Source organism: Plasmodium gonderi (genome assembly GCF_002157705.1).
Source record: "Plasmodium gonderi DNA, contig: Chr14, whole genome shotgun sequence".
Classification (NCBI taxonomy): domain Eukaryota; phylum Apicomplexa; class Aconoidasida; order Haemosporida; family Plasmodiidae; genus Plasmodium; species Plasmodium gonderi.
In genome coordinates this window covers 912123-931212 of record NW_021628939.1, presented here as the reverse complement: position 1 = coordinate 931212, position 19090 = coordinate 912123, and the positions used below count along the sequence as shown (strand labels likewise).

General features: G+C 27.6%; 4 protein-coding genes across 4 annotated transcripts; 2 read left to right on the top strand and 2 right to left on the bottom strand.

The window, feature by feature from the left end:
* Positions 1–1918: 1918 nt before the first annotated feature.
* PGO_141940 (N(2),N(2)-dimethylguanosine tRNA methyltransferase) lies at positions 1919–4765 on the top strand (the record flags this gene model as incomplete). The annotated part of the gene is made up of 1 exon (XM_028690188.1): positions 1919–4765. One exon carries the CDS (start codon positions 1919–1921, stop codon positions 4763–4765), a length of 2847 nt encoding a protein of 948 aa, XP_028545989.1.
* Positions 4766–6361: 1596 nt separating this feature from the next.
* On the top strand, positions 6362–8761 carry PGO_141930 (hypothetical protein, conserved; the record flags this gene model as incomplete). The annotated part of the gene is made up of 1 exon (XM_028690187.1): positions 6362–8761. One exon carries the CDS (start codon positions 6362–6364, stop codon positions 8759–8761), a length of 2400 nt encoding a protein of 799 aa, XP_028545988.1.
* Positions 8762–9727: 966 nt separating this feature from the next.
* PGO_141920 (conserved protein, unknown function) lies at positions 9728–11884 on the bottom strand (the record flags this gene model as incomplete). Its single annotated transcript, XM_028690186.1, has 1 exon — positions 9728–11884. One exon carries the CDS (start codon positions 11882–11884, stop codon positions 9728–9730), a length of 2157 nt encoding a protein of 718 aa, XP_028545987.1.
* A 3172-nt stretch (positions 11885–15056) lies between these two features.
* PGO_141910 (hypothetical protein) lies at positions 15057–17252 on the bottom strand (the record flags this gene model as incomplete). The annotated part of the gene is made up of 1 exon (XM_028690185.1): positions 15057–17252. The coding sequence occupies one exon, from the start codon at positions 17250–17252 to the stop codon at positions 15057–15059; it is 2196 nt and encodes a 731-aa protein (XP_028545986.1).
* Between the last annotated feature and the right edge of the window lie 1838 nt (positions 17253–19090).

Sequence of the window (19090 nt, the reverse complement as noted above, 5' to 3'; positions counted from 1 at the left end):
TTTCATTTTTAGTATTCCTTTTTAAATGTGGTTTTATTTAAGATTATTTATACGAAATTATAGGGTACCATTCAGACCTCATGTAACTATTTTTTTTTAACCTGTTTTTTTTTTTTTTTTTTTTTTTATATATATACTCACAAATCTAAAATGCCATTAAAAAGTATTAAGGAAATATAGTGGTAGTATATGTGAAATTTGGTAGCTTATTTCCATTTCATCCTTTAAAAGAGACATTTTTTGTTATATTTAAAAATGATTTAGCATGTTCATTTTTGCATTACGGATTTAATCATAATTTTATGCACAATTTATTTGGATCACGTCACATACCCCCTGTATTTTTTTTCATCATGTGTTGAAATTTTGTAGATATATGTAGATAAAATTTATATAATCAATTTACACCTATGTGAACGGGAAAATGTTTTTTCTTTTTATATCTAATAAGTGGCAAAAAAAAAAAAAAAAAAAAAAAGAAAAGAAAAATTCAAAAAGGTATACATAGTAATGCAAATGTAAAAACTTGTGAACACAACTGTGTATCCAACAATCTGCAGTATAAGAGTTATGAAAAAAGATAAAGAAAAAAATGATTTATAAGTATCCCCAAAACAACAAGAATGTCATCAGAATGTTTGGAAATATATTCTAGGCTACATATATAAATACGAACAATAGGAACAAATTAAAACAACAACAAAAAAAAAAAAGAAAACATAAAAACGCATTTTATTGTAAAAATAAATCTCAAGAATAAATAAGTTTTGTTACAAAAAAAATGAGTAGAATAAACCCAAAAAAAAATATATTATAAAGAAAAAGAGGAAAAATCCAGAAATAAAAAATAACATCAGATAAAAAGTCCATGGACTTAATAACTATTTAAATTAGGGTGTTTTTTTTTTTTTTCCTTTATTTAGTAAATATATTATATATATATATATATATTTCTCCACTTGTGTATGCAACTTCGTACATGTTACATTTTGTTTCACCAAAATTTTTTAAAAATGTTTCATTAAAATAATGCAAATAAGAAAAAGAGTTATTTTTTGTTTTTTTCCCAACACAATATAAAAAGTAGCAGCAAGTATAATGAAAAAAAAAAAAAAAAAAATTCACATTTTGTTACAACATTATATGCATAACTTGCACAATGTTGTACACATAGATTTTCTACCAAAATATTGAAAAAAAAAATAAGTAGGCAGTTTAAATGATGTTATAGAAACACATATTTTATATTTTTTTTTTTTTATCCAAGGCAAAAGATCTAGTAGAAATTTTGAGAAAAAAACACTTTCACAAAAAATACATCAACATGATTCATCTTATTATACATTCATTTAGCACTTTTTTTTTTTTTTTTTTTTTTTCCTATATATTTATAATGCAAAATTTGTTGTAAGTAAAGATTTTCATAAGTTCAGCACACGTTTGATTCCCACACACAATGAGAATATTCACCAAATACACATCACATTATTATTTATTATATATCGGCCACGTATATTAACTTTGCACATGTTTATAATGAGCACTTTTATTACGTATTCCTATCACGAACCGTGTTACCCACGTTTATAATACATAATGATAAGAATATTTATAGAACTTACAATAAATATTTATATTATGCTATTACAAAATGCACATATTACATTCTTCCTACATACGTATATGAACACACACACGTACACAGACAGGCATTTTTTTTTTTTCACCGACATATTATATCACGTAAAGTTAACTTGTTCTGTACATATATTTATCCACATACATACACCTACATATACTTATTGTATTTTGTATGCAATTTGACAGAGTAATTTTTTGCGCGTAAAGTTCATGCGTCGAGCACGCACATTTAAACAACATCTTAACATAAAAAGTTTCATAAAATAAAAAAAAAAAAATGATAGGTGCCAAGAATGAAATAAAAAAAAATTATAAACGGAAAAGAAATTACGTAGAAGAAAACAAACATAACTTTTACAAAAAATGTAATAATGGAACAAATAAAACGAATGTGATGGAAAATACCAACAAGGAGAATGGAGGAGAGGCCTACAGTTGTAACTTAAATAACAAATACATATTTGAAGGAAGTGTGAAAATAAAAAATAAGAGTAATAACATTTTTTATAACAAGGTACAGGTATTTAATCGTGATATGAGTATTATTCTAATAAAGGCGTTAGAGATATATTTAAAAAATAAAAACAAAGATAAGGAGAAGATTTTATTTAGAGGATTTAATGTCGTTGAATTGTTAAGTGCAAGTGGAATAAGAAGCATAAGATATGTGAAGGAATTACAAGAAACGATAAATCACATTATTGCAAATGATATTGATAAATACGCTTGTAAGCAAATAAGAAGAAATTTTAAAAGAAATCAGATTAATAAAGAAAAGTATACCATTCTATGCAATGACGCAAATAGTGTCATGAATATATTAAATATTGACAATATTTATGGAAAGAAAAGAAGTAATAAGAAATTAGACATTGGATTTTCGTACATCAACAATACAACGGATTATAATGACTACTTTAGGGAAGCTTTGAAATTTTTAAAATATTTAACTAATTACAATAGAGTCAAGTCGGATGATGTTAGGGAAGAAAAGCCGAACAATAGCATAGATAATAACAGGGTCTATACCAATGATGCTAATAATGAGACTAACATGAATCATAACAATGACACTAACATGGATCATAACAATGACACTAACATGGACTATAACAATGACACTAACATGGACTATAACAATGACACTAACATGGACTATAACAATGACACCTTGAATGATAGGAATAATAAGAACAAGAAAAGTGCGAATAATAATTACGTTGAAGATCATGATCATTTGCAGGAAAGTGATTCAACGGCATTTTCATCCAGTGACGAAACTGTTACAAACATTGACGCATCAAATGAGGCGTACAATAAAACGGAGAACAGCAGTTATACTCGCGTTAACAATGCATATTTGGCTGTTGGTGGAAATGAACCCATTGATAGGGAAACCAAAAATGAAATAAACCAAATTGAGAAGATCCAAAACACAGGGGTAACACAAAACATAGGAGATAAAAATAACTTGAGTGAAAGACAAATGGAAGAAATAATTAAAAATAACAAAATTATGGAAAAGTACATGTTTGATATAATAGATATAGACCCATACGGGTCGTCGTTGGAATATCTTGAAAGCTGCTTAAAATATGGAAGAAGCAATTTCTTTATTTTAATAACTAATACAGATATGAGAGTACTAAATGGAAAATTCCCAGATGTTTCTTTTTATAAATACAATAGTATGATATTTAGTCAAAAAGTAAATTACAATAAGGAATATTGCATAAGAGTATTATTTTATAAAATAAAAACTATTGCAGCAAAATATAAGAAATGTGTTATCCCGTATTCTTCCCTTAATATTGATTTTTATATTCGTATATTAATACAAGTATTAGATGATGCACTACAGACAAAGGACCTTTGTATTGATAGTGGTTTGGTCTACCAATGCAATAACTGCTGTAGCTTTTACATTAATCCCATGGCATCTAAGAAAGATGTTAACCTATCAGATATAGAAAATAACAAACATTCGAAGAAAAGAAGAAGAAACAAAAGGAATGCTATTTTTTCAAATGCGAAGAAGAATAATCATACTTTTGAAGAAACTGGACATGGACCTGCAGAACTAAACACTTTGAATGACCATGAGCACAATCATGAATCTGAGAATATGACAGTTGAATATATTGAAGACGATGTGGTAGATGATGGTACAACAGAAAATGTGGAAAATGGAAATAATATCGATAAATTGGTACATGATGACATTGTCGAAAAAGAAGAAAATTTTAAAAAATCCTTAAATGGAGAATATCCAGATAACAAGAGAAATAGTGTGAATATCGAATTCACACAAAATGCAGGAGATGTGAATGCAGATATAGTTAGTGCTATTGCAGAGAGACCATTTCAAAAAGAAGAATATGAAAAGGATGAGAACCCCATTATTTGTCATAGGTATAAATGCAGCAAGTTAAACATTTCAAATAAATGTATGGAATGTGGAGGAGATATATTATTAGGTGGACCAATTTATATCGGAAAATTACACAATGATGACTTTATTCATACGTGCATATCGTTACTAGAAAATTTGGAAGAATATAATTTAAATACGATAAAATCTAGAGAAAGAATATTAATAAATTTTAGATGCTTAAAACAAGAAATAAATGTTCCCTTGTATTATAATTTACCATCCTTATTCAGAAATTTTAAAATTTGCTCATTTTCAAGACGATTGCTAGTGAACGCATTGTTGAATTTGAATTATCAAGTTTCTTATTTTCATAAAGATCCAGATAGTGTAAAAACAAATGCACCCAACAGTGTTTTCATGGATATATTTCGCGCTATTATTTATAAAATAAATTCCAAAAAAAGAAAATCGAATACTGTAGAACCTGGAAAAGATGAAATAAATTCCCAGAACAATAACAACGAAGGGACTGAAGATAGATCAAAAAAAATATATTCTATAAATACCATAAAGGATGAAAAATTAAGAGAAAAATTATTATCATATGAATTTTTCAAAAAAAATTCAGCCTTTGATAACATAGACATTTCTAATTATAAGAAAAACGACAATGTGCATATGAAACTGTTCACTTTACAGAACCCTGAGCCATTTTGGGGACCAATGAAAAAGCATCATGAGAAAAATTAAACTTTTCTCAAACTTATTTTGATTTTTTTATAAAAATATGCTTTTGTTGCTTTGCTTCTTTTTGAAACAGAATTGGGGCTCATCAAATGGAGACCTATCAGATTTTATGCCCAATTTGTTGTATAATATATACTCTATTTTTGTGCCATTTCCATTATGATTGTATTTGTATTTTTGCAATATTATTTTTGTTTTGTAGTATGCCTATTTTTAAATGTTAAATACTTGATTATATCCCATAATTTTCTCCACATCGTAATGTCATTCCCGTCATATTTTACCACATTTAATTTTAGTTTTTTTTTTTTTTTTTTTATTTATTTTTTACAACTGTATATATTTGACTATATACTCCTTATTGAAGCTCCTTACATTTACAATTTGTATATATGTTTCGAAATATGTTTACATGTATTTCTAAATATGTTTGTGTTTTGTTCAGTATATGGAATTATCCTGAATTCTGTATTATAAGATCATAATTATTTACGATTTCAGTTAAAAAAATATATACTTACAATCACATACTTTGAGTTCTCTGTGAAACCCACACATGCACATGTTGTATGTGTGTATATAAAGTATACGTAAAATTCAACTGCATTTTAACAAAAAAAAAAAAAAAAAAAAAAAAAAAAAAAAAACACCATTTAGTAATAATGTAATATCACAAAGAATATCTTACGTACAAAAATAAGAGCATTAAATGTATGTAATAAAATGCTGGTGTTTTAGGCCATTATAAAGTGCATACACATATATATAGCATGGCTAATTTTTGTCACGAGAATTCCCATCCGCAGAAATATATAAGGAAACAGTAGGAGGGCATGAGAATGGTGTTTTTTTTTTTTTTTTTTTTTTTTTTTTGCACACAAAAAAGGGAAAAAGTGGACCACAAGTGTACGCTTTTTTTCTCACACTCTGAGGAGAAGTTGTCCGCAAATGTAAATTTTTTTTTTTTTTTTTTCTACTTTCCCCTTTTTTTATTTGCTGTTTCGTTTTTTCGTGTGCAGGATCTTAAAAAATGGGGCTGAAAAGTGTCGATATATCCAATAAATATAAAACTACAAAAAATCAAAGGGAGCGCCCAAGTGTGCTACAAGTTGAAACACTTAGGTTGTTGCCTGAATCCACAAAATGGCAGCGAAGAAAATGTTTGTGTCTTTTTTATGCTTGTCCCCTTTTTACCTCTTTCGATTTTACAAAAAAAAAAAAAAATAGCAATACGTATATATTAAACATGGAATAACACCAAGGCAAGAAGGATAAAAATTTGTTCATAATTTTTTTTTTTTTTTTTTTTTTTTCATTCCATAAACACGTGGAGGTACATATTTACCAATGTACATATGGATGTACGTGTAAGTGTATATGAGCATAAATATTTGCAGTAGAAGGAATACACATGTGTGATCTTTTAAGAAGAAATAAGAAAAATTACCAAAACGTAAAAAGAGGAACTGAAGGAAGTGGGGGAAAAATTGACCATAATAAGAAATTTTTAAGAATAACAAAGGTAATCCACTTAAGGTGTTAACAGCCCCATATCCACCCTGATAATATTCAGCATTAAAAGAGAGAAAGTTTCTAAAAATGGCAAAATCACATATAGAAATTGCCAAACAGTTAAAATATAATTCCGAAGAAATAAAAGAGTATTTCGAGGATCTATATGAGTGGCAAAATAAAATTAGTAAAGAACAAGTGGGAAAGACAGCAAACGAGAAAGGTTCCACAAGACAGATTTACCATGGTAATAAAAACATTAACAGGAATGGTGAAGATTGCCAAAGTGAGGAAGCAAATATTAGTAGCACCCAGGTTGATACCCTTAGGAGCAAGAATATCTCAACATTGCAGAAATGCAAGGAACATCATAATGCCCTTAAGAGAGATTGTAACTCTCTTGAGAGTTATTATCACGCATGGGATAAGCTAAAAATAGATGATGTTGACAATAATGTGGAGGTATCAAATTGGATTCGTAAAGATAATGCTGATGGAGAAGCAAAAGAAAGGAAGAACGACAGATATTCTGAAGAGGTAATGAATATGGAGAAGAACAAAGAAGATTTAGAATTACATGTTAATATGGAAGGAAGAAAAGACAATAGCAACTTTGTAGTAGAAGCTGACTATGAGATAAACGAAAGTCATAACTGTTCATTAAATTTAAGGAATGAAGAAAAATGGTTACTATCTTTTGGTTGTAAAGTGTATGATATATACTTTTCCAAAAGCGAAGAAGGGAAAATAAACTATCAAAATAAAAAATACAATAAATGTTTGGAAAATTACAATGATATAATTAATTACATTGACTTTGAATTAAGAAATAATAATATATTTTTAGAAATAGAAAAAAATTTAGATAATGAATTGTACATAGATATCCTGTCACATAACAATAAGAATATTTTTGTTAATACAAAAATAGAAGAATTATGTATACTTCGAACCAAAGTACTTATAAATAGGTCATTAACTTTACAAAAATTATCTTTATTTTACGAAAGTATGGCTGATTGTTCTTCCATAATTTTATTTTATAATTATTTTTTGTCTGAACAAAAGAATTGTGCTAACTATTGTATGAACAAAAACACACTTAAGATTAATATTAAGTATGTAATTTTTAAGGCATATTATTTAAGGGGTATGGCGAGATACAAGCTAAAAATTTATAAAAATTCTCTTAAGGACTTTAAAAATTCCAAAGAATATATAAATAATTTAAATTCCTCTTACACTCTTAATATTGACAAATCAATACAACTACTTCAAAATATAGTAACACAAAATGATATTAAAAAACGAGCAAGAAGACAAAATGAATACACTTCTACAATGCCAGAAAGGTACAAGTTAAAGCCAAAATTGCTGAATATTAAACTTATACCCAAAGAGTATATGGAAGAATTAAAATCGTTAGAAAATAAAAGTGACATTATAAACTGCAACAATGGTAAAGTAGGAAAGGGCTACAAAGATATATGCACAACTGTAATTAGTAACTGCATTGATAAGGAAAAGAAATCTACGCATAATATTCCTGAAGAAAAGGATTCTGAACAGCAGGAATACATTTGCACAATGGGTGTAGATGTGTGTGATAAGATATGTCTGACAGACAAAGAACTCACCGTGGCAGAAGAAGAAAAAAAGGGCTGCAAAAAGAACAAATGCAATGTCGCAGAGGATCCTAAGGGGAAGTGTGGTAACATTTGTAGAGGGGAGAGGAAAGAAAATGAGAGAGAAATAGACCATACAGAAAAAGGTAACCGGGTCGACAATTGCCCCGATAACTACTCTGACACGGATAGTAGCATAACTTTGAGCGAAAACACAATGCTCACTGATGTGGAAGAAATAACACCCCATATGATAAACATGTATAACAGGGAAAACTGTGGGAAGAGAAAAATCAAAAATAAGATAAACTTTGAAATTATTTGGAATTCAAAGGAAATAAAAAATAATTTTAAAAAACAAATCGATATTTTAAAAATTGCGTTTTTAGAAGAAGGAATATTTGAATTCAACCTTGATAAGGATATTTATGTAGATATATTAGATTCTTTGTTTAAAAATAATTTTCTATTCTTATTTAAAAATATCGATAACGTTGAATACATAAAGAAAATTCTGATGGAACGTCAATGTGTTGTAAATGATTTCAACTGCGTTGAAGGGAAAACGAATATAGACTCCAATTCGACCTCAAATGACAAATGCATACATGCAAGGGAAAATGAAGATACTGGAGAATTTCTAAATGCTGAAGCTTGTGTAGTGCTAATAGACATATTATACATTCTTACGAATGGAGGAAAGGAAAATTACGTTTTCTTGTTTATCGATAAAATGGAAAGAACATTATTGTTAGCTTTTTATAATTTTATTCTTAAGTATACAAATATATTCATTTGTAATGAAAGCTGTCTGAAGGAGAAAACTCTTTTATTGAAAAGTTTGCTTGAAATGACATTTTAAAAAATATATATACATAAAAACGCACGTATGCTAAAAAAAAAAAAAAAACAATTTTTGTAAGCCTATAATCGTATGAACGCTTAAAAACGTGTAACACTTAAAAATATACGTACGTTTATAAAATAATAATAATAATAACAGAAATAATAAAAAAAATAACAGAAATAATAAAAAAAATAACAGAAATAATAACAGAAATAAAATAGAAATGATAATAGAAATAAAAATAATAATAGAAATGATAATAACAACAATAATAATAACCTTATTAATGATAATAATAAGAATAATCGTAATAATAAGAATGAACTATTTTTTTCCACAATAACGTCAAAAAATAGTTAAATTAAAAAAAAAAAAAAAAAAAAAAAAAAAGGAGGGGGGGTAAAAATAAAAAAAAAAAAAAAAAAAAAAAAAAAAAAAAAATAAGATAAATTAAATAAAAAAAAAGAAAAAATATAAAAAATATAAAAAATAAAAAAAAAACAAAAAGTACAAAAAATATGAAAAATTAAGACATCTTTTTGGTATTACACACTTGTAAAATTACACACATACATCATTACGTATTCAGTTGATAACGTAAATTTAATTAAATAAGGGTTGTGAAAATACAAGTACATCATATTTGTGTACTCAAATTTAAAGTATCGGGGAGCGGGGCATATGCTTGTACACACGCATAGGAACTGATAAAAAAAAAGCAACAAAATTTCACGTAGAACACATTGAAAAAAAAAAAAAAAAAAAAAAGCCAAAATGCAGGATTACATATACAAAATATACAAATATGTCAAATATGCCTGCGCATCTGCACACCTAGGTGCACACACATAGATATGCTTATATATGGAACTCTCCCCGTAGCATATATGCAAACCAATCATCAATAGTAAAGAGTTTAACATATTATAAAGAACACCAATATCAATAAGGGGACAGATCTATATACAGGAGCAGAGTTCTCTACATGAAGGTACATTTTTTCTTCTTCTTCTTATTATTCGTAATAGAAGAATTCGATTTGACACAATGCATATTATTTTTCGCTGTGCCCCTTTCATAATTGTTTAAATAAATTATAGAATGATTAAATTTTTTTTCCAGATTTTTCTGATACGTTATACACCTAAAATTGTTATCATAGTAAGACGTGTCATTATCTACGTTGTCAAATAATTCCCATGTGCAACTTAGATGTAAAAAGGAAATATCTGCAGCTAGCAGAAATAATTTATTTTCATATTTAAAAAGGGTATTAAAATGGTTATTTCTAAAGAAGGCCACAAGTTGATTTGGATTCAAACTTTCTCTGAGCAATTTCAAACCAACTAACGTTAATTGCGTTTTGTATGTTTCGAGAAATTCTAAAATTATTAAAGCTTCATGTATTTCGTATGGAGTTAAATCAATATCTGTGTTGTAATTTTTCATGATATAATTTTCACTATTTTCTGTGTAATTATCTAGGATATCAATATTCGCACTCTCGCTCGTTAAGCTAGCTATTTTGTTAGATTCTATAAAAAGTTCATTATTCCTTTTAGATCTTTCATCCAGAGTGGATTTCTTTAAACAACTATTAGTATTTCCATCTGAGGAATAATCAACTGGTATGAGGTCGGTAGAGGTAGTTGGTAGAGAATCCTCTGGAAATTTTGGAGTATTTATTTCTATAATATCGCCACTATACATTTTTTTCACATTAGCACTATTATTACTGTTAGTATTAACACTGATGTTTATATTGGCATTCTTGTTTATGCTAGCATTCTTGTTTATGCTAGCATTCTTGTTTATGCTAGCATTCTTGTTTATGCTAGCACTCTTGTTTATGCTAGCACTCTTGTTTATGTTAACACTCTTGCTTATGTTAACATCATTGTTTATGTTAGTTTTTTTTGAAGACTGTGACAAAATGTTGACTGTTTTTTCACCCTTGATAAAAATGTCATCTGAGTTCAGATCACATTCTTTTTTGTCATGTTTACTTGTGCCTTTTTCGAAATTGATAGAGGTTGCCAATTTTCGATTATTGATGTTGCTTTGTGTCCTTTTTATAATACTACACGTATCTGAATTTATATTTTTTTTATTAGAATTGTTGTTCTTCTTTTTAGTTAGTTCTATATCAAGAGGAGGTATATTATTAACGTGAGGAGAAGACGTGTTTTTCAATAATGTTGCTTTAACATTCTCTTCTGAAATATGGTCAAGGTCATCTGGAAAAATAGGAATACCCTTTATACTTTTTTTTTTATCATTCTTTTCTATATTCTGGCTTATTCCTTTGGTTGTGTCAATCACAGCATCCTTTGGATTATCTATCTGATTATTCTCAGATTTATCTTTCTGTGCATCGTTTATGTAATTTTGTTCCAAATCACAGTTGTTTTTATTATCATCCTTTACATCCTCCAACTGATGCAATATGATAGCCTTTTCATTGGAGGATTCATCTATGTTTTTTTTTTTTTTTCTTTCATAGTATTCATTATATCTTATTATTTTATTTATTATGACATTGTACGAGTAATCCTTTAAATAGGAATAGAACATTACATCATCTGATGATATGACCCATCCATGGCATAAGGGAATATTAAGCATATCAAATATGCACAAACCTTTGGTATATTCAAAAGAGTGAATATTAGTAAATTTACAATTAACATCTAATCCATATTTTAACTGCGGTAATATATCAACACATTCAATTATATTCTTCCTATAATTACATGATGCTGTATTATCTGTGACGTTTTTTTTATTAGATTCTAATAGTATATTCATAATTTTACTTTCGAGAAGGCTTTGAGAAATTTTCTTAATTTTTCTATCAATTTGTATCTGATTACGTAAAAGTAAAATATTTGTAATACATAAAAGTGGACATGGCCCGCTCTTATTTTGTAATAAAATTGGTACTCTTCTGTTTATAAAATTTATCCATTTCACGCTATAATAGTTTATATTTTCATTTTCAAAATTTGCTATTTCATACATTTTGTCATATTTTTTTAGTACATACGATTTGAATGTTTCATAGTCTGCACACCGAATTATCATATTTTCTTCTTCATCATTTCTGTCATCATAATGCAGTTTTATCATAGTTGTCATTTTTCCTTTTTTTCTTCCTTTCTGAGTTCATTCCCTTTTCCTGTTTGCACGGGTCATAATATATGGTGTGATGTGTGCTGTTTTAAAATATTCTTCAAGAATTTGAACTGTACTAATAAACCCTGTTTTATATAAAAGGTAAATATAAGCCAATGCAGAAAAGATTAACGAAGATAAGACGCAATGAAGCATTCACGAATAGGACTCTAGGACAAGCAGAAGAAAATTCATTTCAAAAAAATGGCCTTATATATGGCCTATAAAATTGCTAAAAAGAAAAGAAAAACCAAAAAAAAAAAAAAAATAAAATGGAATCTTATTTTTCAACTAAAAATATACATCACAAAAAAAAAAAAAAAAAGGGGGGGGGGGGAGGGGAAAACAGGAATTCGGCCGTTTTATGGTTTCGAATATTGAGAAGAGGGCATGATTAGGTTTAAAGAATTTCCTAAAGCATTTTATCACCATTAAGAAGGTAATTCGTGTATATATATATATATATATATATACGTATATATATGTGTATATATAAACGTTCATGCAGATGGTGGAATGAAGAATAATGATAAGATGAAAATGCTTTAATTTTTGATATAATAAAGAATAGTATGATGAAATTGCCATATGGTAATGCGAGAAAAGTGACTTAATGGGTAACAAATGGCAAAATTAGAAGTATGAAAATTTTTTCTAATAATATAAGCTGGTAATAATATATATTAATATATGTTACTACCGCTGTATCATTCATACATAATTGAAAACGCTTTAAAGATGGGGAAATACATATCCTCCATAAAAAATAAAAAAAAAATGCAACTCATTTTATTCTAAAATTGGGTAACAGAAATTATTTTTTTTTCTTTTTTTTTCTTTTTTTTTTTTTTTTCAACTTTAAAATAGCACAGCGACTAATAATGCTTTCAATGGTAGTGAAAGGGATAAGCATTGGTAAATATGTCAACAGCATACGTACATAAATAACAGTGTAACATATTTATACACTTGTTTATATGTATTCATAATGGAAACACAAAATAATCATATAAAAAATTTACATATATACACATAATGTATTCTTCATGAATATTTATAATAGTGTTCATGTTTGCTTGTAATAAAATATACATGTTGGATGAACAGTTATTTCATAAAAATTTTATTATGTGTATTTACAAACATATAACATGCTTTACAATAAGTGCTATTAAAAAAAAAAAAAAAAAAAAAAAAAAAGGCCAACGCAGTGACTGGTGTCATATAAAATAAAATGCGCATTATACTTTTCATTGAATATAAAAACAATGCTGAATAAAACCCTTTTTTGAAAAATGTAAAAGTAAAATTTTCCCATGACGTTATTTTATTCCCATTAAAAAAGAAAGAATATCCTCTTCGTCAATCCATATACTTAATTCACATAATTCAAAGGATAGAAAAACATTATATGGAAAAAAATAAAAAAAATTCAAAAATTCAATAAAAAAAAGGCTAATCTACATTTTATGAACAAATAATAATATAAACTGTATGAACCCACTGTATGTTCCTCTTTACACATGTTTATTTGTTTAAGCCTACGTGCATATATACCGTATTTTAATTTTGTGTACCACACATTCGTTTTAAGCGCACAGGTTAGATGCATTTAAATGGAAAAAAAATTAAAAAAATAATAAAATAAAATAATAAAAAGTGTATAATTTAAAAAAAATGGAAAATTATTTTAAATAAAAGGACTCACATTTCTTTCCTGAATTAGAAGAAAATAAATTTCATTTCATTTTTATGAAACGGATTTTAAAAATGCATTTGTGATAACATTCCTTGATTCATATATACAAATGCATGTACGTATGTTTACAATTGCAAACTGCTCTTCCCAACAAATTATTTTTTCTGAAAAGTGTGGAAATTTTGGTGAACTGTTGTAAATTTCCCAATGAATGTAAATAAGTGTTGCACGAATGTAACGAATGAATGGAAAAAATAACAAAAGAATTAAAGGGTGTTACAAGTAATCGTTTTTGTAAAGAAGTATATTTTAATTTTTGCCAAAAAAAAAAAAAAAAAAATAAATAAAATAAAATGAAAGGATGTATTTGGACTGTCTACTATCCTAACAACAGGAACTCTTTTTTTTTTTTTTTTTTTTTTTTTTTTTGTAGTAATTATATTTTACTTTTGATTGGGTTTCCCCTGAAAATTCAAACGTATTCCCCTCTAGTGTTTCGAAAACTCATACGTCGTCTTGCGTGTATTCGTCACACATTAGAATAAACAACGGGAATAAATAAGGCCACACCGAACAATTCAAATGAATTATTTAAATTTGCAGGGTTCAAAGAAGTATGCAACGGTTTGTGCAAACGAGTGTGATGCACTTTTTTTTTTTTTTTTTTTTTTTTACATTTAAAGTGGAAAATTTGAAGGGAGTTATTACGTTCATTACTGTCATTACTACTGTTTCTATTATTACTATCATTTTTACTATCATTTTTACTATCATTTTTACTATCATTTTTACTATCATTTTTACTATCATTACTATTGTTTTCTTACAAATAAATCACTCAAGTACGTGCATGTGCGTGGTGCATAAAATGGGGGTAATTATATATCATAAGCCAGTATATTCAGTTCGATGTGCCGTGTGTAAATACTCATAAATGTAAGCACAAAAAATGATAAACGCTTTATTTGCAAAAAAAAAAAAAAAAAAAAAAAAAAGTGAAGGATTAAATGGGTAACTTCAACAAGTGTTCTCTTCAGTTTCGTGAAAAAAAAAAAAAATTACACTTCTTAAGAGACTTACCAGCAGAAACGAAAAAAAAAAAAAAAAAAAAAAAAGAAAAGGCGAACAAGGAATAGCGAATGGAGAAATACTAATGGAGAATCATTAGAGGGAATGTACTAATTTCTCGAAACGAAAGGTTACACGTGATATGAACCAGAATATGTTAATGTGCTGATACATATGCACGGGTCTGTCTGTCTGTGGGTGTGGGGGTGGGGGAAAGAGGGAAACACATCTTTTCTATAACCACTTTTTGTTCCTTCCGAATATATACAGATATGTGCATTTAAAATTGAACATCCACAACATCAATTTATTTCCCACCAACAGTACCTTTCTGCATCAATATATTTTTTTTTTTGGTGGGTTGGGGGATTAGTTAAGGGGTAATGATTTTGCCGTGTAATAATTATCACTCTCAGATACATTAATGGATTCATTTATACCGTTAAGAGAATTGATTTGAGTGTTTTCTAAATAATTATTTGTTGTGTCGTGATCTACTGTTGTATCAATTCTCGTAATTTCGTTCTTATTTGTCTCAGGAGTGCATGATGTTCTTCTCCTATCTAACATATCTGTGTTTATAAATGAATTATTTTTCATACTTGACATTTTTATTAAATCATTTGATCTTAAAGACTTACTCAATTTGCTTCTACTATTAGCACACGTTTTTACATATTTAGGTAGAGTATTAAAACTTCTAGTTAAATAATTTCTTCTATCCTCTAATGTATTTCCTAATAAATTTTTATTATTTCTATTTATGCCATTAAAATTTAAGGAGATGCTGTGTCTTCTCCGTTGTTCATTTGTTGTTGTGTTTATACCTCCAGAAAAAAATTGATTTTCCCCATTTGATGTAAATAATGGATTTGAATTTACACATGTGTTTTTTTTTGCATGTCCAATATAATTTAATCGAATAGTAGAATTTAAGTTGGATATAGAATTGTCTAAGTCAATTGGCAAGGTATACATAGTGTTCAAGTTATTACTACTATGCTGTAAATTATTTGAATTCATAAAATCTGTTTCACTCATAAACTCATTATTCTCCTGACGCATGCACATATGGAAAGAATTAAACATATGTTTAAGTAATATAGGGAATTTTGAAAAAGGTATTGTTCTTATAATATTCTTAGCAAAACTTTTAGAAACTACAAAACAGTACTGTTTCATGGTGTAATTTTCTCTATCTATGTGTTCTAACTCTTTTCCAACATATTCACAGAAATTATTATATTTATCTCTCACTTTCTGGAGTACATATGGTAAATTGAAAAATAGGTTATCATCATAATCATCATCGTTTATTAGTGCAAACTTTTTATGGTATCTCCCGTATGGCATGTTACTGCTCCCGTTTGTCATGTTACTTCTCCCATTGGATGTGCTACTTCTCCTGTTTGACATGCTACTTCTCCAGTTAATGTTATATCTACTTCGAGCGTATTGTTCCCAAGCTGTGCCCTCATTTATTTCATTTAAATCTGGTAAATTTGAATAGGTCTCTGAGATACATTTGTCCTTTACATTTTCGTGGGGAAATATAGGTAATCTTAACACATATGAATATTCTCTTCCGTTTTTATTTTTCTGTTCTAATATTCGCCTTTGGTATTCAATAAAAACACTCCTTATTTCTTCATAAATGGGTAATATATGGCTATAAAAAATTATGTTCTGAAATTTTAAATATTCTGGCCATTTAAATATCCTATTTTTTGCTAATTCTGGATTATTTAAATTCTTAGAATTAGAATTTGTATGAATATTAGCTCTACTGTTTATGCATGAATCTTCATCATTCTTATCACATAATTTGTCTAACATTTCGTTTATAGTGTCTACAAGCCAAAGACCTGTTTTTTCTGTATTTCCAATTTCTGTCATTTCGTATGATGATATATGCGAGAAATTAGTGTTACCATCCCTATAAAATTTTGCGTCCATCACATGATCATAATTTTCAAATTTACTGTTACTGTCCTCACTTTTTAAACTACTTTTATGAAGTCTCCAATTAATCTCTTCACTTGATTTTCCTTTTTGAGTGGATTTCTTTGAGCAAAATTTTAGGATTTTACAACTCTCACCATCACTTCCAAAATGTTCATCATCGTAGGAACTATGATCTTTCAATTTTTTTAAAATGTTTTCCTCTAAATTTTCGCTACTCAATGGTATGGTGCTGTTACTACTTCCGACAATGTTATTGCTGTTATACTTGTTCGTTTTACAACCCTCGTTATTCTCATATAAAGGAGATGCTGATTTCTCTGCCTCTTGTTTATTCATTTCTGCTGATATGTTATCGCTTCCTTTAGAATATGAACAGGAATTTTTATCATCATTGAAAAAATCACTCCTCCCATCCAAACTCTCCATAATTCTGTTATTCTCATGTTCCCTCACTTTTTTTTTTTTTTTTTCTTTTTTTTCAAATGAATCACTAATGGTGTAGTTATTTGGGGAGAAATTGTAGTTTTCCGAAATGTCTCCAAAACATATAGGCTCTCTTTCCTTATCTTCATATGATTTCATTTCTGATATATTTTCCATTAATGTTCGACTCTTAAATATTTTACTTCATCAAATGTGAATTGTCAAATATATATAAAATATTTTTTCTATTTTCATAAAAAGATTTGGTTTATTCGTTGTAGAAAAAAAAAAAAAAAAAAAAAAAAAATGAATTTTTTTATTTCATTTAAATCCAAGCATATATACATATACCATATGATACAACCTAAATGGATGATTCAACAATAGCATGAATTACATATAATATGAACAGTGCCCAAATTAGCTGAACACTATACGCAGATAAGTATCTAATAGACAAACTCAAATTTTTTCCTTCTCATAGTTGTATTTTATGGGGACATATGGACATACTCATCCCAAAGCGTTTTCAGGTGAATACGAATGGATTATGGGTGTGTAAAAATAGGAGTATGGAAAAATATGTTGAAAAAGATGTGCAATAAAATGATGATAAAACTGAATAAAATAGAGGTAAAATGGAGTTAATAAATATGCATAAATATATATGTATATATATAATATGCCCTATTGACTATATCACCTTAGCGATGTAGCTAAAACGGAAGACCCAGTACTATAGAAGAGTACTACAATCCTATACACCAAAAAGGTGACGATTATGATACGCAAAAAAAAAGAAAAAAAAAAAAAAAAAATTATAATATAGGAAAATAAAATAAAAACATAATTGTAGCTAATGAGATGATGAATAAGGTACCAAACGCATAATGCATTAATAGATTGTGCATCCTTTTAAAAATTGTAAAAGTGTATGGATACATGTATGTATATTTTATATATATATATATAAGTACAAATGCATCCTTATTTATCTTAAAAGTTTCAATTCGATCCTTCCTCAAAATTGCATTAATTTGGATGAATAAAACTCAGTTCATAAATAATAGACATTTCATAAAAGGTAATAAGGAAGAAGCTGCTGTACAGTTGTAGCTTCAGCATTCGTGATAATAATAACATATTTCGCAAATGCAGCGTCAAATGAATATTACTTGAAGAAGCATTCGTGGTAAATAAGTGATGAAGAGAACAAAATGCCACTATGCTATAACGACGGACAGATTCAATCATATGCAAAAATAAACACATCAATAGTGTCGTAAGAAATATACACTTGTGTTATGGTGAATTTTGGTTAGCTGCTGTGTATATATATAACTAAAATAACGCACGAATATGACATGTTTGACTTTTTTTCCAAAAATTTTCACCCATGTCTTTATGCGTAAGGGTCGTTGAAAAACAGTTAATATTATGTTTTTCCATATATTAAAAAAAAAATCAAAAAATAAAAATAAAATAAAAGAAAAGAATTAATAACACAAAAACACAAAATGATCACACTCCTATTTCACAAAGCGCGTTTTTTTATTCTTTTTTTTTTTTTTTTTTTTTCTCTCCCTTGAAAAAGCACATTCAATCAAAATTAAAAAAAAAAAAAAAGAAGCAATTATTCAGTTTGTAGATGACGAAAAAATAAGTATAGATCCCTTAAATCTTAATTTAATTCCTCCCCCCTCGGAAAAAAAACGATAAAATATTATAAAAATATACGTACACACGTGTTTACACATGCACATACATGCGTGTGTATTATTGTGTATGCATAATGGGCGAAAAAAAAAAAAAAAAATAATAAATAGAAAATAACCATGCAGAAAAGCAAACTAGTTTGTAAAACGATTTTTTTGTTAAACTTCCTGCGCATACAGATGTGCTTAATTTTGTTCACTTTTGGGAATAACGAGCTTATTTGGTTGCATTTATCTTAAATTATTTAAGCTTATTACGTAACAAACGCGTGTCATATATATTTGAATATGTATAAAATA